Genomic DNA, 13902 nt, shown 5'->3' with positions numbered 1-13902 from the left:
GCGCAAAGCAGAGACCAAAACACAGGGGCCACCCGGCAGTACCGCGACGCGTCGCATACATTAAAGGCACCTCCGCCCCCGTCAACCGCGTCGCTCGAGCGCAGAACTCGCGAGGCACGCGTCCGAGGGCCCATGGCTCTGCCTGCACCGGGCGAAGACCCGTTCCCGCTGCTGCACCTTGCCGACCTCGACTTTGACCTCTCGAGCACCGTCCTCGCTCAGCCCGCGTTCCCCGCCTACAGGCTCGCACTCGCGCACTGGAGCACAAACTGCACGTAGACCAGCTCGCACTCTCCCCCGGTGCAAGGCGCTGCGACTGACTCGGCTGCCCGACGCTGCAGGGGACGAGTCGCTCGAAGCCGTCCTCAAGCGCACATGGCGCAGGCGCAGGGAAAAGGTCCGCGCCCTCATCAGCGCACGCGAGCCTATGGGCATCCACGCACCCGCAGAGCTCCGTGCGACCGATCCCTTCCCGCGCTTCGAGCTCATCGACCTCGGCTTCGACTTGAGCCACGGCGAAGACTCGCTCGACGCCCTCACCAGCGCACAGCTCGCCGTGCGTCCGCCATGCACTTGTTCTGCTCGTCTTGAGGTTCCAGAAGGAGGGCGTGTGCTGAGTCTCTCGTGGGGACGTGATTGCAGGCCGTCCAGTTCCATCCGGCTGCGACAAAGGATCTCACGCTCGCCGCTGAAGACGTGCGTTCTAGCCAGGGTCTCGCACACCGGTGCTTGTTGATTTCGAGGCGCTTCTGCAGATCTTCTTCACCCGCCGCGAGCGCGACTTTGCTGCCGGCCTCTCCCTCCCTCCCCTTCCTGCCGCGTCCTCGTCCGGCCCTTCTACCGACCCGCCCGCTGCAGCAGCAGCAGCGGCACCAGCCGCGCCAGCTCTCACGCCAGGGCCGTCGCTCATAGCGGCCGCCCCGCCAGCAGCGACCCCTTCTCGCCCCCCAGCTTCCGCGCGCGCACCCGCTCCTCCGCACCCGCCCCCTCCCATCGCCTCGAGCTCGAACGGCAGCCCGAATCTTGGCGCCGCCCCAGACTCGCCCCTCCCCTTCGCCCTGCCCGCACCCGCAGCACCCGCTCCGACCGCTACAGCTGCTGCTGCCACGCCCGTCCGCTCGTCCCGCTTGCCCTCGCTTGCGAGCCGCCCTCCTCCCCCGCCACCGCCAGCACTCGCGCCTGCACCTGTGCCTGCACCTGGGGCGGCTGACGAGCGAGACTCGGAGGACCGCGCCTCGCGCTCGCGCCGTAGTTCGCGCGACCGGGGCGAGAAGGAGGTCACGCCCGGGACGCGCCAGCGCGAGAAGGAGCGCGACGAGTACAAGCGCTCGAAGCGCGAGCGTGAGGGAGGATCCAGCGAGATGAGGCGGGAAGAGTCGAGGTCCAGCTACCGCGAGCGGGACAGGGAGCAGGATCGGGAGCGGGTCCGCGATAGGGATAGGGACAGGGACAGGGACAGGGAGCGCGAGCGCTCGCGGCGACGCTCACGCTCTCGCGACCGCTCGCCCGCGCGCTCGACGACTTCGCGCCGCTCGCTCCGCGACCGCTCGCGCTCGCCCGGCGGCGCTGCATCGTCGCGCAAGCGTGCGGCGAGCCCCGCACAGAGCGACGTCTCGCTGCGCAGCTCGGTGCGGCGGCGCGTCGACGAGCCTGCACCGCGCACGACGCCGCCGCCGCAGATGCCGCCGCCGGACGCGTCGCTCCCGCTCGAGATCCAGCACTCGCTGTGCACGGTCTTTCTGCGGCACTTTCCCGGCCGGCTCGGCGCGAGCGACATTGCGGCGTTTTTGCGCTCGCTCTCGCCGCGCCTCGAGCCTGTCGCGATCAAGTGCATGTCGAAGCGCAATGCGGACCACGCGGACGGCACGAGCTCGCACCCCGACGTCACGCTGGCGTTTGTCATGTTTGAGGAGCGCCAGCACATGTTCGAGTGCATCAAGTTGGCCGATGCCAAGATGGTCTCGGGGCGTGCGATCCTCGCGAGTCAGGGCCAGGAGCAGACGAGGAGTGCGTTTCGTCCTCAGATCCTTTCCCGCTCATACGCAGCCTGACGCTTCGTCGCGCATCGCACAGGCTCGTGGCGCTGGAGCGACTGCACGCCTGCATTTGTCGAGAAGTGCTACCAGCGCGAGCTCGCCCACTTTGCTGCCGGGCGCCACGCTCGACCCGGCGCCGGCGTTACCGCCGCCTCTGCGACTTCTCTCGCGCAGCGCCTTGCGCCCGCCGAGTCGAGCACTGCGGCGCCGGGTCCGGAGGCGCTCCCGCAGGAGCTCGCGCAGGGCTTGGCCAGCCTGTACGTGACCAACATTTCGCCACACGCCGAGTTGGGCGAGTGCCGCGACTTCTTTGACGGCTGCGGTGCGTCAGGCGCTCTCGAGCTAGCCGCCTCATTGCGAAGGCGAAGACTGACGATAAGAATCGGTCGCAGACGGCCTCATTGGCCTCGCGCTCGGCCCCGTCGAGCACGTGCGCGACCTGCGCTTCCGCAGCGTGTGGCTCGCGTTCGGCACGACGCGCGAGCGCGAGCGCGCCAAGCAGTCGCTGTACGGCTCGCGCTTCAACGGCGCGTCGGTGAAGCTGTGGATCGAGATTGCCGAGGCGAGGACGATGCGTACGGGCGAGAGTGAGTCGCTGCGAGACGCCTTGCTCCTCCGGTGCGCGAGCTTGACTGATGCGCCTTGTCCTTCCCCTTATACTTGCAGGTCACGAATGGCTCTGGAGTGCGTGACGCCATGTTTCGAGGCTATACATCAAACCTGTGCTGACCGATGCGACCCGCTGTTCCGCAGGCGAGATGAGCAAGGATTTCCGCAACAAACACTCTGCGGCGTACCAGCGTGCGAGGAGCGACTCCCTAACGAAGCAGCCGCAAGTGCCGCCAACGAACCCGCCACACTTTCCGCCTGCTCCCACTGGACCTGGAGGAAGCTACCCTGTGCAGCAAGGACCGCCGGCCGGACCGGCCTCCCGCCTGCCTACCTCGCTCGCAATGCCGCAACCGCCACAGCCGCAAGTCCCGCCCCACATGCAGCAACCGCTCGAGGGCTACTCGCCCCTCCAGCCGGGCCTGAACCTCGCGCTCGGCAACCCGAGCGGCATCAACCTCCCGCGCCCGCCGCCGCAAGCGAGCGGGTTTGGCGGGCCCGTTGGCGGGCCCGCTGCGTATGGCGGCACGTTTGCGAACAATTCGCAGATGCCGGCTGCACACGCGGTCCCGCCGAACGGGCGTGCTTCGTTCGCACCGCCGCTGCAGAGCCAGCCGCAGCAGCCTGTCGCGAAGGGCGGCGCGAGCCACATCAACCCGGCGAGGCTCGCTATGCTTGCTGCGTCCGGAGCGGACGACGTGATCATGGACGCGACGCCGTCGGCGAATGGAGGAGCGGGCGGCAATGCCGGAGGAGAGCGGCTTGACGCAGTCGCGGAGAAAAAGCTTGTCGAGGAGACGCAGCGCAACGCCTGGGGCGCGAGGCGAGCCCAATCAAGCGCGCCGCCTTCATCTGCCGCCGTTGAGGAGAACGGCGCGGGGGTACTCGAGCCTGTGCCACAGCAGGATCCGGCTCTGCGCGATGCGGACGCAGCTTCGCCCGCGCCGAACGGCAACGGGCCGCAGCGCACCCTCAGTCTCGGCATCAAAGGCCTGGCTGCGGCTCTCTCCCCGCCTCGCCCGTCTGGCTCGCCTCTCGCGCCCGAAGGCTCGCCCCGCCCTGGCCTCTTGTCGCGTCTGAGCTCCAACGGAAACGGCGACTCGGCCACTGCGCCCGCGCCGCCAAGTGGTGATGCCGCGCCTGCGGCGATCGGCGACATGATGAGCCCCGTGGCGGGCGTGTCGATGAGCGAGCTGGACGCGCTGCGGCTCAAGCTGCAGCAGCAGGTGCAGGGAGAAGGCGTGGCGCCGTGAGTGGCTTTGGGGAGGACACCGACACTTGTAGCATAGCTCGCAACGATCGCAAACCCCGCAACTCGCAAGGCTTGGTTCTGCACACCCTTGCTCGCCAAGGAGAGACACAGAACGGAGGCAGCAACAATCGAGTATGACAAGTCTAGGTAGGTACGGCTTCAACTGCACTCGCCATTCCGCGCGCCTCGAATCACCGCCGGTCCTTGCGCTTCTTCTTGTCGCGCTTGTCGTCATCGCGCCCGCTGCGCTTCGAAGTCGACGACCCACCGGTGCGCTGCTTGCCCGTCGCGATGCGCTCCATGATGCGGCGCGCCTCGCAGTCGGGGAACGACTTCTCGTTCTTGTAGTCGAAGTAGACGCTGCCGTACTCCCACAGCCTGTGGACGTCACGCAGAGTCAGCGAGCGGATCTCAGAACACGGAGCGGGCTCTGAGCGAGACGACGGCGGAATTGGTCGGGAGACAGTGCGAAGGAGCAGAAGCAGAACGCACCATTCTGGCCGCGTCTCGGTAACGGTGCGCACAAAGTTCCTTGTAGTGAGAACGAACTCTGCATGCGGAAGAGGGCAGAAATCGGGGTATAGTGAGCACGAGCGACTGAAACTGACACCAGAAGCACGGGCCGGTTCTTCGCGACGCCGCGTCCGACCGCGCCCGTCCTGGGAGGCCATGAACAATCACACGCACCGTTGTAGATGACCCACTCGGGGTTGTGGTCGAGGCCGGTCGACGGGTGGAGCCCGACGACCTGCAAGTCCTTGATCGTCATGTAGCCCGACTTTTTGTCGCCCTCCTTGTGCGCGACTTGCATGAAGAAACCGCACGTGAGCGCGCGCTGGATGTTCTCGTAGTACGACTTGTCCTCGAACGAGGTCGAGACGAGGTCGCTGCGCGTAGACGCCAGAGGGGGAGTCAGTGGATCGGACGCAAGGAGCGAGAGCGCGGGAGGGACGGCGCACAGGTCGAGCTTCTCCATCGAGCGCTTGAGCTGGTTGCGCACGTTGTCGGCCTGCTGCATCGCGCGGAACGAGATGTAGTTGTTCCAGCACCAGTTCGCGTCGGGGTCTGCGGGCGCATCGTCAGACTTGCTCCTCGTTCGCTCGCAAAGGAAGCAGCGAAACGCACTCGTCTTGTAGGCGTGGTAAAGGTTGAGCAGCGAGAGGTGGTCGCCGGCCGGGTGCGCAAACTGGGCCTTCGCGTCGTCGGCCTCTTTGCGCTGGCTGTTCGGGCGGAGGTACGGGTTCGGGACCGAGAGCATGGCGGCGATCGAGAGGATCTCGTTCGAGCACTTGAACTCGGGCGAGACGATGAGCATCTTGGCGAGCTGCGGCTCGAGGGGGAAGGTCGACATGAGGTCGCCGAGCGGGGTCAAGTCTGCGAGAGCGATGCGTCAGCTTGTCGCTCAAGAGCTGTGCAGATACAGCCTGTACGCACTGCCTTCGTCGTCGAACGCCGCGAGGTAGTTGAGGAGTTCAAGCGCGCGCATAACCGTCTCCGGCGCAGGGGGGTCCATGTAGTCGAAGTGGACAAGGTCGTCGACGCCGAGCTTCTTGAGCTCGAGAATAACCGATGCGAGGTTGCACCGCAGGATCTCGGGGTACGTCTGCTCCTCGAGCTGCGAAGGGGACGAACGTATCTAGTCAGCTCTGCTTCTGAGGTGAGCAATCCGACCAAGCGAGTCGCCAAGACGCACCTCCTTGACAAAGTCCGACTCGGTGTACAGGCGGAAGCACTTTCCCGGCCGCGTGCGCCCCGCGCGTCCCGCACGCTGGTTCGCGCTCGCCTTCGAGATGGGGCTGACGAGCAAGCTCTCTACGCGGATGCGCGGGTTGTAGATCTTCTGCTTGGAGAAACCCGGGTCGACGACGTAGACAATGCCGTCAATCGTGAGCGACGTCTCGGCAATGTTGGTCGACACGACGACTTTGCGCCCCGGCGGGCCGTCGGGCGTGCGCGGCGCGGGCGCCTTGTCAAAGATGCGCTGCTGCTGCTGCGGCGGGAGCGACGAGTAGAGCGGGATGGCCTTGAGCGGGCCGATCTGGTGCGGGAGCTGGTCCGCCTCGACCATGATCTTGCGGCACGCGTCCTCGATCTCTTCCTCGCCCGTGAGGAACACGAGGATGTCGCCTTCGGGCTCGGCCTGGTGGATCATGAGGACGGTGCGGATCGCCGCTTCGAGGTAGTCGGGCTCGGGTTCGGGCGTGTAGAAGCTGTGCGGGCAAGAAGGGTCAGTCGGCGTACGACAACGTCGCGGCGCGGCAGCAAGTCGTACATCTCAACGGCGAACGTCCGGCCGGGCACCTTGAGCAGGGGCGCGCCGAAGAAGTAGTTCTGGAACTTGGCCGCGTCGAGCGTGGCACTCATGACGACAATCTTGAGGTCGGGGCGGCGGCGCGCGACGTCCTTGAGGAGGCCCATGAGGATGTCGGTCGCGAGGGTGCGCTCGTGCGCCTCGTCGAGGATGACGGTCGAGTAGCGCGAGAGCATGTGGTCGTTCATCGCTTCGCGCAGGAGCATACCGTCGGTCATGTACCTGCGGACGAGTGTCTGTTTAGCCCGTTTCCTCCCGAACGAGTATCGACGTGACATCGAACGCACTTGAGGAACGTGTTGGAGCTCGTGCAGTCCTCGAAACGGATGCTGTAGCCCACCTCCTCGCCGAGCGCGACATCCATCTCGTCTGCGACACGCTTGGCGACACTCATCGCCGCGACTCGTCGGGGCTGCGTGCACGCAACTTGGAGCCCCGGCCTGCGCAGGTGCGGCAGGTCGGCGTATGCGACGTATTGCGGGATCCTGCCCAGTGGCGAGGTCAGGACATGACTGGGAGAAGGAAGGAGGGCCGCAAAAGGGCGACGCACTGGGTCGTCTTTCCGGACCCGGTCTCGCCCGAGAGGACGACAAACTGGTTCTTGTTGAACATGTCGAGGAACTCGTTCATCTGCTGGTGGACGGGGAGCTTCTTGCGGACCTCGAAGATGTCGTGGTACTTGCGCGAGTGCGGCCGGCCGTTCCACGGGTTGACGTCGCCGGCCATGACGCGCTCGACCTTGTCTGCGCCGTGCGTGCGGGGCATCCAGCCGTCGAACGGCGACGCCGACGACGACGAGGCGGACGCGGCGGCGGCACCCGGGGCGAGGTGCGCGAGGTAGGGGTTGTCGACGGGCACGTCGGTGCGGGCACGCTTGGAGCTCGGCTCGGCCATGCTGCTCGGTCTCGCGTGCGTGTGCGGGCAGAGCGTGCGAGAGCGGCGGGACGAGGCGATGCGGCCGCGCGGAGCTCAGACTCGCCTCATCGCTTCCCCCTCTCGCCGCGCACTCTCACTCTCCTCTTGCAGCCAGACAGCGAGAGCGAACGACTTGCAGAGAGAGAGACAAGTACAGCACGGCAGACAGGGAAAGACGGGCGCGCCAGGAAAGGGCGCAAGGGGGTATGGGGGGCAACCAAGTCGAGGTGGCCATACGGGGGTGCGGAGCCACTGGGCAGCACTGGTGAATTGGTACACAATACAGGCGAAGACGGCAAACACCGAATCGAGTCGTGACAGAACGAAGGGTCGAAACGAGGAGGCGAACCGGTTGCGAACAGGCGAGAGGTGGGCGCGAGCCGTGGCCAGAAGCGGATCACTGCGGGAGCAGGAGCATGCTGTGAGCGCTTTGAACGGCGGGCAGCTGGCACAGGTCCTAAAGGACAGGCCGAGCAGGGCAAAAGGGAGCACTCACGATGCTGGCCGTCGAGTCGACTTCGATGGTCGGGGCTGCGTTCAGTCCTTGTCAATACCGGCAGGCCTTCCGAGTCCCGCAAGTGACGCCAGAGCAAGTGGATAGAGGAACGCACTGATGGTGCTGATGAATTTGAGGAACACGAGCAGGTACTGCTCGACGCGGAGGCCCTCGTCGTCCTCGTCCGCGCCCGCGCCCTTGGCCCCCTCTGCGGGCTCCTTGTCCTTCTTCTTCCCGCCGAGCCCAAGCCACTTGCTCCCTCCTCCCACCGCCGCCGCCGATGACGAGGACGATGCCTGCCCACCCGCCTTGCCCGCCGCGACCGAGCGTTCCCGGCGCTGCAGCTCGCGCACGTTGCCGTCCATGCGCTCGAGGACTTTTTTCATGACGCTCGAGTGCTTGCACGGGTGCACGCTCGCGATCGAGAGCGCGCCAGAGTGCGGGAACGGCTCGATCGTCACCGTCTTTAGCGCGTGGTCGGCCGAGACGTCCTCGAGCGCCGAAGTCGGCGGGAGCGGGCGCTTGTGCTGCGAGCGGGGCAGAGGCGGAAGACGGCGGTAGAGTGCCGGTCAGCACAGAGCCTCGCCGCAGCATCGCCTCGACGGCATCCACGCGAGCGAGTGCGACACGCACCTCGTCGTAGCCGAGGAGCCACATCCGCGGCGTCTGGTAGTACTTGTCGTACGTGATCATGCAGTCATACGTCCGCACCTGGACGAGGTTGTCGGACCTGCGGGAGAGCGACCCAGCGCGGCTCCGCCGTCAGCATGCCGAGCCCCACGCAATTTCAGCTGTGCCAAGAGGGATAGCGCTGTCTCGCACTGCATTTACTATCGAATACGACGCACTTTGCACTCGCCGGGTCGACCTGCACGGCCGCCTCGTCGTCCTCCTCTACGAGGCCCGCGCCGCCGGCGTCCTCGTCGTCCATGTCGGGGACGTCGTCGAGGTCGGGGATCTCGTCCCTGCCGAGGGACGTGTCGGCGAGGTGGGACGACAGCGAGTCGACGTTTGCGGACGGGTTCGCGGAGGACGAGGGGTCATCGGCGTCGGGGATGTCGCCGATGGTCGGGATGTCGGTGGTCGAGTTGGGGTCTGCAGTCGCGCGACTCGTCAGTCTGCTTCCCTGGGAGTCAGCGAACGAGAGGGAGGGACGGGGCGCACCCTTTGCGTTGGTGTGCGTTGCGACCCACTCGTCGTCGCCGTCGCCCGCCTCGGCCGAGAGGTCCATGAGCATTTCGGCATACTCGTCGCCTGCGGCTCCCTGCTGGTCGAGCTGCGACACGCGGCGGAGGCACGGCACTGCGCAGGAGGGCGGTGCAGAGGGGTGAGCGTCGGCAAGTGGGGGTGCCACGGGAGGAGCGCACCGTTGCGGCTGACGAGGTACTGCTTGTCGCGGGGGAGGAAGTCCCTGGCCTTGTTTGGCTCTCCTGCGGCCCACTGCCACGTCGGGAACTTGTAGACGAGGAAGTCGCCCGCAGCAACGAACTCGTCGGGCGTGATGCGGCCCGTCTCTTTGAACTTGGAGTCCTTGAGGACCGGGGCGAGGTAGTCGCGCACGGCCCAGAAGTGCGTCTGTGTGGCCCAGGGCCGGGCAGGGGGGGCAGGAACGCGGGTCAGTGGCGCGGAGCGAGGTGGGGACGACGACGAGGGAGGGCGAGACGGACCTGGATGGACCCGAGCATGGCAGTGCGTGCGAGTGCGGGTGCAGGCGAGGGCAGTGCGTGCAGTCTCGCCCTCTCGAGCGAGCACACAGTGCGCCGTGGTCGCCAGAGCCGAGGAGCGCCGTCGACGTTGGCTGCACCGCATGTCGCTCGCTCACCCGCTGGTGCGGATGCCTGCCGCTGCAACGTACAGCACACTCGACTGACTACGCTCCACCCCGCGACAGGCCCCGCTCGTGGCGCCGTCGTGCGCAAAGTACCCGCAACAGGGCGCCGCTCTCTTCCAGGCCTTTGTCGACCTCTCGCTCGGTCCGTACAGCGCGAGAATTGCACAGCACACTCTTGCACCTGCTCACAATGGACCGCGCACCCGCACAGCCCAGCAATGGCGCGACGTCCAAGTCATCGACCTCGAAGAGTGCAACTGCGCAGTCGTGCGAGGGCGACCAAAGCTCCCGAAGAAGGTGCGCGACGGTGCCATTCGCCCTGTTGAGAGTCGTGCTGACCCCTCGCCGCCGCCCGAACAGGCCCCGCCGGCGGTGGTGTACCCAATGGGCCTCATCACGCCCACTTCACTCGAAGCGTGCGTCTCTTTCCCTGCGCTTTCTTGAGGCGTCCCTCGGACAGTTCCGGCGGACCTTCTAGCGATCGTAGGAGAGACTGACGCTCGACCCCCGCGCAGCCTCTCCGCCGTCCTCGCCGCCGTCTCCCGCCGCTTCCCCTCTTCCTCGTCCCCTTCTCCCGCCGTCGCCGACCCCTCCGCTCCTGCGCCTTCTCCCGCACCCGCACAAGCTGCAACACCCGTGCAGGACGCAAACGCGCCGATGATCTACCTCGCCGTCGTCGAGAAGGACGCCAGCATCGTCTACTACGTCCTGCGCGACGGGATCGTCAGCCCGAAGGAGGTGCCCGAGTAGGCAGGCGGTGACCGTGGATGGTGTACACGCGCGTGTTTGTTGTAACAACATGCTTCGAGGTCTCTTGCAGTTGTGGCGCCGGAGGCAGCCGATGCCCTGCGCTTCTCTCAAATCTCGCAGCGAGACAGCGAGACGAAACAGCAAGTGGTTGCACAACAACGACCGACACCAAAGATGCCAAGATAGGACAGTACAACAGGGATCACACGCGCGCCTTTGAAGGGCTGCTGCTGCTGCTGCTGACGATGAGCACCTCGTCCTCGTCTTCCCCATCTCCACCCGTGTCCGCGACGTCGGCCTCGTCCGGTTCGACCACCTTCCGCCTCTTCCGCTTGAGGCCCCGGGCAGACAAAGCGTCCGCATCGCCTTGCCGCGCGGTAGCGCCCGCCTTCTCCCCCCCTTCCTCCTCCTCCGCCTCCGAGAGCACCACCACCTCCCTCCCCTCCCTCCTCTTCCCCCTTCCCGCCCCTCTCTCGACCTTCCCCCTGGTCACCCGTGGTCCCAGCCTCTCGGCCCCATCCGCCACGCCTACCTCCTCGTCTCGACCAGTGCGCTTCTTCCGCGCCGCCCGCGCGACCGGGAGCGTCAGGTCGAGGATCTCTGCTTCTCCCTTGGACGCTGGATCCGGCGGAGGGTATGTGGCGGCGGGGGACAGTGTGGGGAGAGGGAAGTGCGCAGTCGAGGTCGAGGCGGAAGCGGTGCGCGAAGGCGGGTAGCGAGGAGCGGCGGCGGCGAACGAAGTGGATGCGCCGCCGTGGGACGGGGTCGAGCTTGCTGCTGAGGGAAGTCCGAAAGCGCTGTCAGGGCGGGAAGGAAGGCCTGCGGTGCTGTGCATGGGGCAGAGAAGAGAGAGCGTCAGGACCGGGAGGCGAGGAACGAGAGAGGCCAACAGCGGCAACGCACCTTCCCGAGGTCGTCGCGCTTGCATCCGCGGACGCGCCGACACCGAGACACAGGATCGAGGTGCGCCAGTCGATGACCTTGTCGGCCTGCTGCGTGAGGGCAGGAGACGCCGACGGGTTCGTGATGAGGACGATTTTGCAGCGGTGGTTGCGCAAGGCGGAGCAGGCGCTGCACGTCGCCGCGTGGTCAGGGTCGACTCGCACTCGAGACGGTAAGGTGGCGCACTAGGCATAGTCGCGGTCCGCCGTGATGAGCACGATGACGGGCGCCTTTGCTTTGAGTGCCCACACGAGCATGTCGACCATGATCATGCTGTCGACGACGTTCTTGCGCCCGGCGTGCGGCGCGTCGACGATCGTCCACCCGGCCATCTGCAGCTGCGCGCGCAGGCTCGACTTGCGGTTCGACCGCTCGTAGGTCGTGTCCATGTAGACGCGCGTGCTCGTCAGGACGCCGTACGAGAGCGCGAGCGAGTGCAGGCGCGCGAGGGCGTCGGGCGCGTGCGAGTTGGAGGGAAAGCAGATGTTCTGTCGAGCGTGCACAAGCGCAGAGACAGCGCGAGCAAGCAAAGAACCAAAGACGAGCGAGACAAAGGAACGAGCGGGTGTCAACGAGCGGGAAGCACAAGCGAGAGACGCTGTACGGATGCGCACCTCATAGTCCCAGAAGACCTGAACCTCTGCGTCCCTCCGCCCGCCTGCCATGCTGGCTGACCCGGACGGACGAGGCCCCTCCTCAACTTCCGACTGATGAAGCCGCTTAGCGGCAGTCACTCCACTCGAGGGCCAACTGGCGATCCCAGAAGCTCGAGCAACTGATTCGGGAGCACCGAGACCTGAAAGCGCCGTCTAAAGTGCGCCGTGACAGATTGGATGGGAGCAGAGGGACGCCGGCATTCCTCCTCGAACGGACAGTGTGCGTCGCGGATCCTTCTGCTTGCTGTTTGACATAGTCTGCCGGGCTCATCCATCCGTTTCAACGAGCTAAAAGCCGTTTTGAAATGCTACGCCGCATAGCGAAAGCAACACGCCCCGCTCCGTGATCCCCTGCAGCGACCAGACTTGTACACGCGGAGTACACTCGCCGCACGAAGCTTTGCACGGATTTCGGGACTGGTCAAGGAAGGGACAGCACACATACGGCACGGCGAGGTGGAACAGACAAAACGCATGACGGGACAACCAGGAGGGTGGGTGAGGGCACGGCAAGGCGCGGTCCTTCGCGAAATCTACAGCTTAGGCCCGTCGTCGCCGATCTTGACGAGCATCTTGCCCGTGTTGGCGCCCTCGAAGAGGCCGACGAGGCCGTTCACGCACTGGTCGAGCCCGTGCAGGTGCGTCTCGCGCAGCTTGAGCTTTCCGGCGCGGATGTGGCGGGCGATCTCCTCTGCGGCGATGTGGTAGCGGTCGGCGTAGTCGAAGACGATAAAGCCCTCGATCTTGGCGCGCTGCGAAATGAGGTTGAGGTACATCTTGAGGCCATCCGGACTCGGGTCGTTGTAGGCCGAGATGGCACCGCAGACTGTTCAGAAAGCAGGTCAGCCGGAGCCGATCTGGTCAGGAGGAGAGCTGAAACGCACGAGCGACCCGCGCGCCCTTCTTGAGCCGTGCCAGGCACATGTCGAGCATGCTCCCGCCGACGTTGTCGAACACGACGTCGATGTATCCGATCTCGCGGAACTGAGTCTTGAACTCCTTGTCCTTGTAATCGAGGACCGTCTCGATCCCGACCTCGTCGCGCAGCCAGCGACACTTGTCGGGCCCGCCAGCGATGGCGACCACGCGGCAGCCCTGGAGCTTGGCGAGCTGGCAGGCGAGCGAGCCGACGGCGCCGGCTGCGCCAGAGACCACAACTGTCTCGCCCGACTTGATCTTTCCGACGTCGTGCAGGCCCCAGTAGGCGGTCTGCGTGCATCAAAGCGCGTCAGTCCCTCGCGGCTGAACAAAAGTCTGAGGAAGGGAAGCCAATCGCAGACGCACCTGTCCAGTCATTCCCAGCGCTCCAAGGTAATACGTCGGGGAGATGTCCTTGTCGATCCTGCACGCGAGTGATGAGCGTGCTAGCTAGAAGGCGAAAGTTAGAGGCACGCACTGAATCTTCTGGAGCTCCTTGACAGGCACTTTAGAGTACTCGTTCCAGTCCAGCGTGCCCACCACCCAGTCGCCAACCTGGAGCTTGCCCGCCGCCTTCTCCCCCTTCGCCAAACGCACGATCCTGCCTACGCCCGCTGCGCGCATCGGCGCGCCGATTGCGACAGGCGGCACGTACGACCTCGTCGGGTTGAGCCAGCCGCGCATAGCGGGGTCGATGCTGACCCACTCGACCTTGACGACCGCCTCGCCGTCCTTCATCTCGTCGTCGCGGGGCATGGGCACCTCGGGCTCGAGCGAGAAAGTGCCGCTGCCATCGAGCTTCGGGTCGACGGCGGCGCGGGGCCGCTCGCGTAGCGTGATGCGCGAGTAGGTCTTCGGGAGAGAGGACGACAAAGGGGCCATGGCGGAAGCGATGACGGCGGGGCTGGGTGGATACGAGTGCGCGAAGAGAGTGATGTTCGGGAAGTAGTCGTTGCCCTCGATGACCGTCTCGAGCTTTAAGCTTGGCGGCGTCGGATGACTGAGCGACGGAGAGGTGGCCGGGGTCGAGGGTAAGGAGGAGAGCAAGACGGACTCGGACGACGAGGAGAAGGACGAGGTCGAGGAGATAGACAGCGGTGGCGCGGGGTACGACAGGAAGGACATCGTCAGCTCTGCGTCGCTGAGTGTCTTTGCAAGCAGCGAGGGTGGCAGGAGGAGAGCAGGT

At 65.9% G+C, this 13902-nt stretch overlaps 6 protein-coding genes across 6 annotated transcripts; 2 read left to right on the top strand and 4 right to left on the bottom strand.

Moving 5' to 3' along the window:
* Positions 1-132: 132 nt before the first annotated feature.
* Positions 133-3898, top strand: JCM10292_004807 (uncharacterized protein; the record flags this gene model as incomplete). Its single annotated transcript, XM_076646343.1, has 8 exons — positions 133-271; positions 342-556; positions 643-696; positions 756-2007; positions 2074-2358; positions 2429-2623; positions 2703-2720; positions 2790-3898. The coding sequence occupies 8 exons, from the start codon at positions 133-135 to the stop codon at positions 3896-3898; spliced, it is 3267 nt and encodes a 1088-aa protein (XP_076508099.1).
* Positions 3899-4088: 190 nt separating this feature from the next.
* JCM10292_004806 (uncharacterized protein) lies at positions 4089-7102 on the bottom strand (the record flags this gene model as incomplete). The annotated part of the gene is made up of 10 exons (XM_076646342.1): positions 4089-4275; positions 4390-4447; positions 4585-4784; positions 4857-4962; positions 5023-5271; positions 5332-5512; positions 5591-6107; positions 6170-6430; positions 6496-6693; positions 6759-7102. 10 exons carry the CDS (start codon positions 7100-7102, stop codon positions 4089-4091), a joined length of 2301 nt encoding a protein of 766 aa, XP_076508098.1.
* Positions 7103-7520: 418 nt separating this feature from the next.
* ATG3 (Atg3p) lies at positions 7521-9304 on the bottom strand (the record flags this gene model as incomplete). The annotated part of the gene is made up of 8 exons (XM_076646341.1): positions 7521-7523; positions 7620-7654; positions 7735-8146; positions 8253-8349; positions 8468-8714; positions 8784-8921; positions 8987-9194; positions 9287-9304. 8 exons carry the CDS (start codon positions 9302-9304, stop codon positions 7521-7523), a joined length of 1158 nt encoding a protein of 385 aa, XP_076508097.1.
* Positions 9305-9426: 122 nt separating this feature from the next.
* On the top strand, positions 9427-10200 carry JCM10292_004804 (uncharacterized protein; the record flags this gene model as incomplete). The annotated part of the gene is made up of 5 exons (XM_076646340.1): positions 9427-9447; positions 9511-9592; positions 9662-9747; positions 9811-9866; positions 9966-10200. 5 exons carry the CDS (start codon positions 9427-9429, stop codon positions 10198-10200), a joined length of 480 nt encoding a protein of 159 aa, XP_076508096.1.
* Positions 10201-10402: 202 nt separating this feature from the next.
* On the bottom strand, positions 10403-11807 carry JCM10292_004803 (uncharacterized protein; the record flags this gene model as incomplete). Its single annotated transcript, XM_076646339.1, has 5 exons — positions 10403-10531; positions 10733-11027; positions 11104-11271; positions 11329-11630; positions 11757-11807. 5 exons carry the CDS (start codon positions 11805-11807, stop codon positions 10403-10405), a joined length of 945 nt encoding a protein of 314 aa, XP_076508095.1.
* A 524-nt stretch (positions 11808-12331) lies between these two features.
* On the bottom strand, positions 12332-13598 carry JCM10292_004802 (NADP-dependent oxidoreductase; the record flags this gene model as incomplete). Its single annotated transcript, XM_076646338.1, has 4 exons — positions 12332-12624; positions 12683-13007; positions 13083-13140; positions 13195-13598. 4 exons carry the CDS (start codon positions 13596-13598, stop codon positions 12332-12334), a joined length of 1080 nt encoding a protein of 359 aa, XP_076508094.1.
* Positions 13599-13902: the final 304 nt, after the last annotated feature.

Source organism: Rhodotorula paludigena (genome assembly GCF_050403205.1).
Source record: "Rhodotorula paludigena JCM10292 DNA, Rt_paludigena_JCM10292v1_ctg4, whole genome shotgun sequence".
NCBI lineage: Eukaryota > Fungi > Basidiomycota > Microbotryomycetes > Sporidiobolales > Sporidiobolaceae > Rhodotorula > Rhodotorula paludigena.
This window is presented reverse-complemented; position numbering and strand designations above follow the sequence as displayed.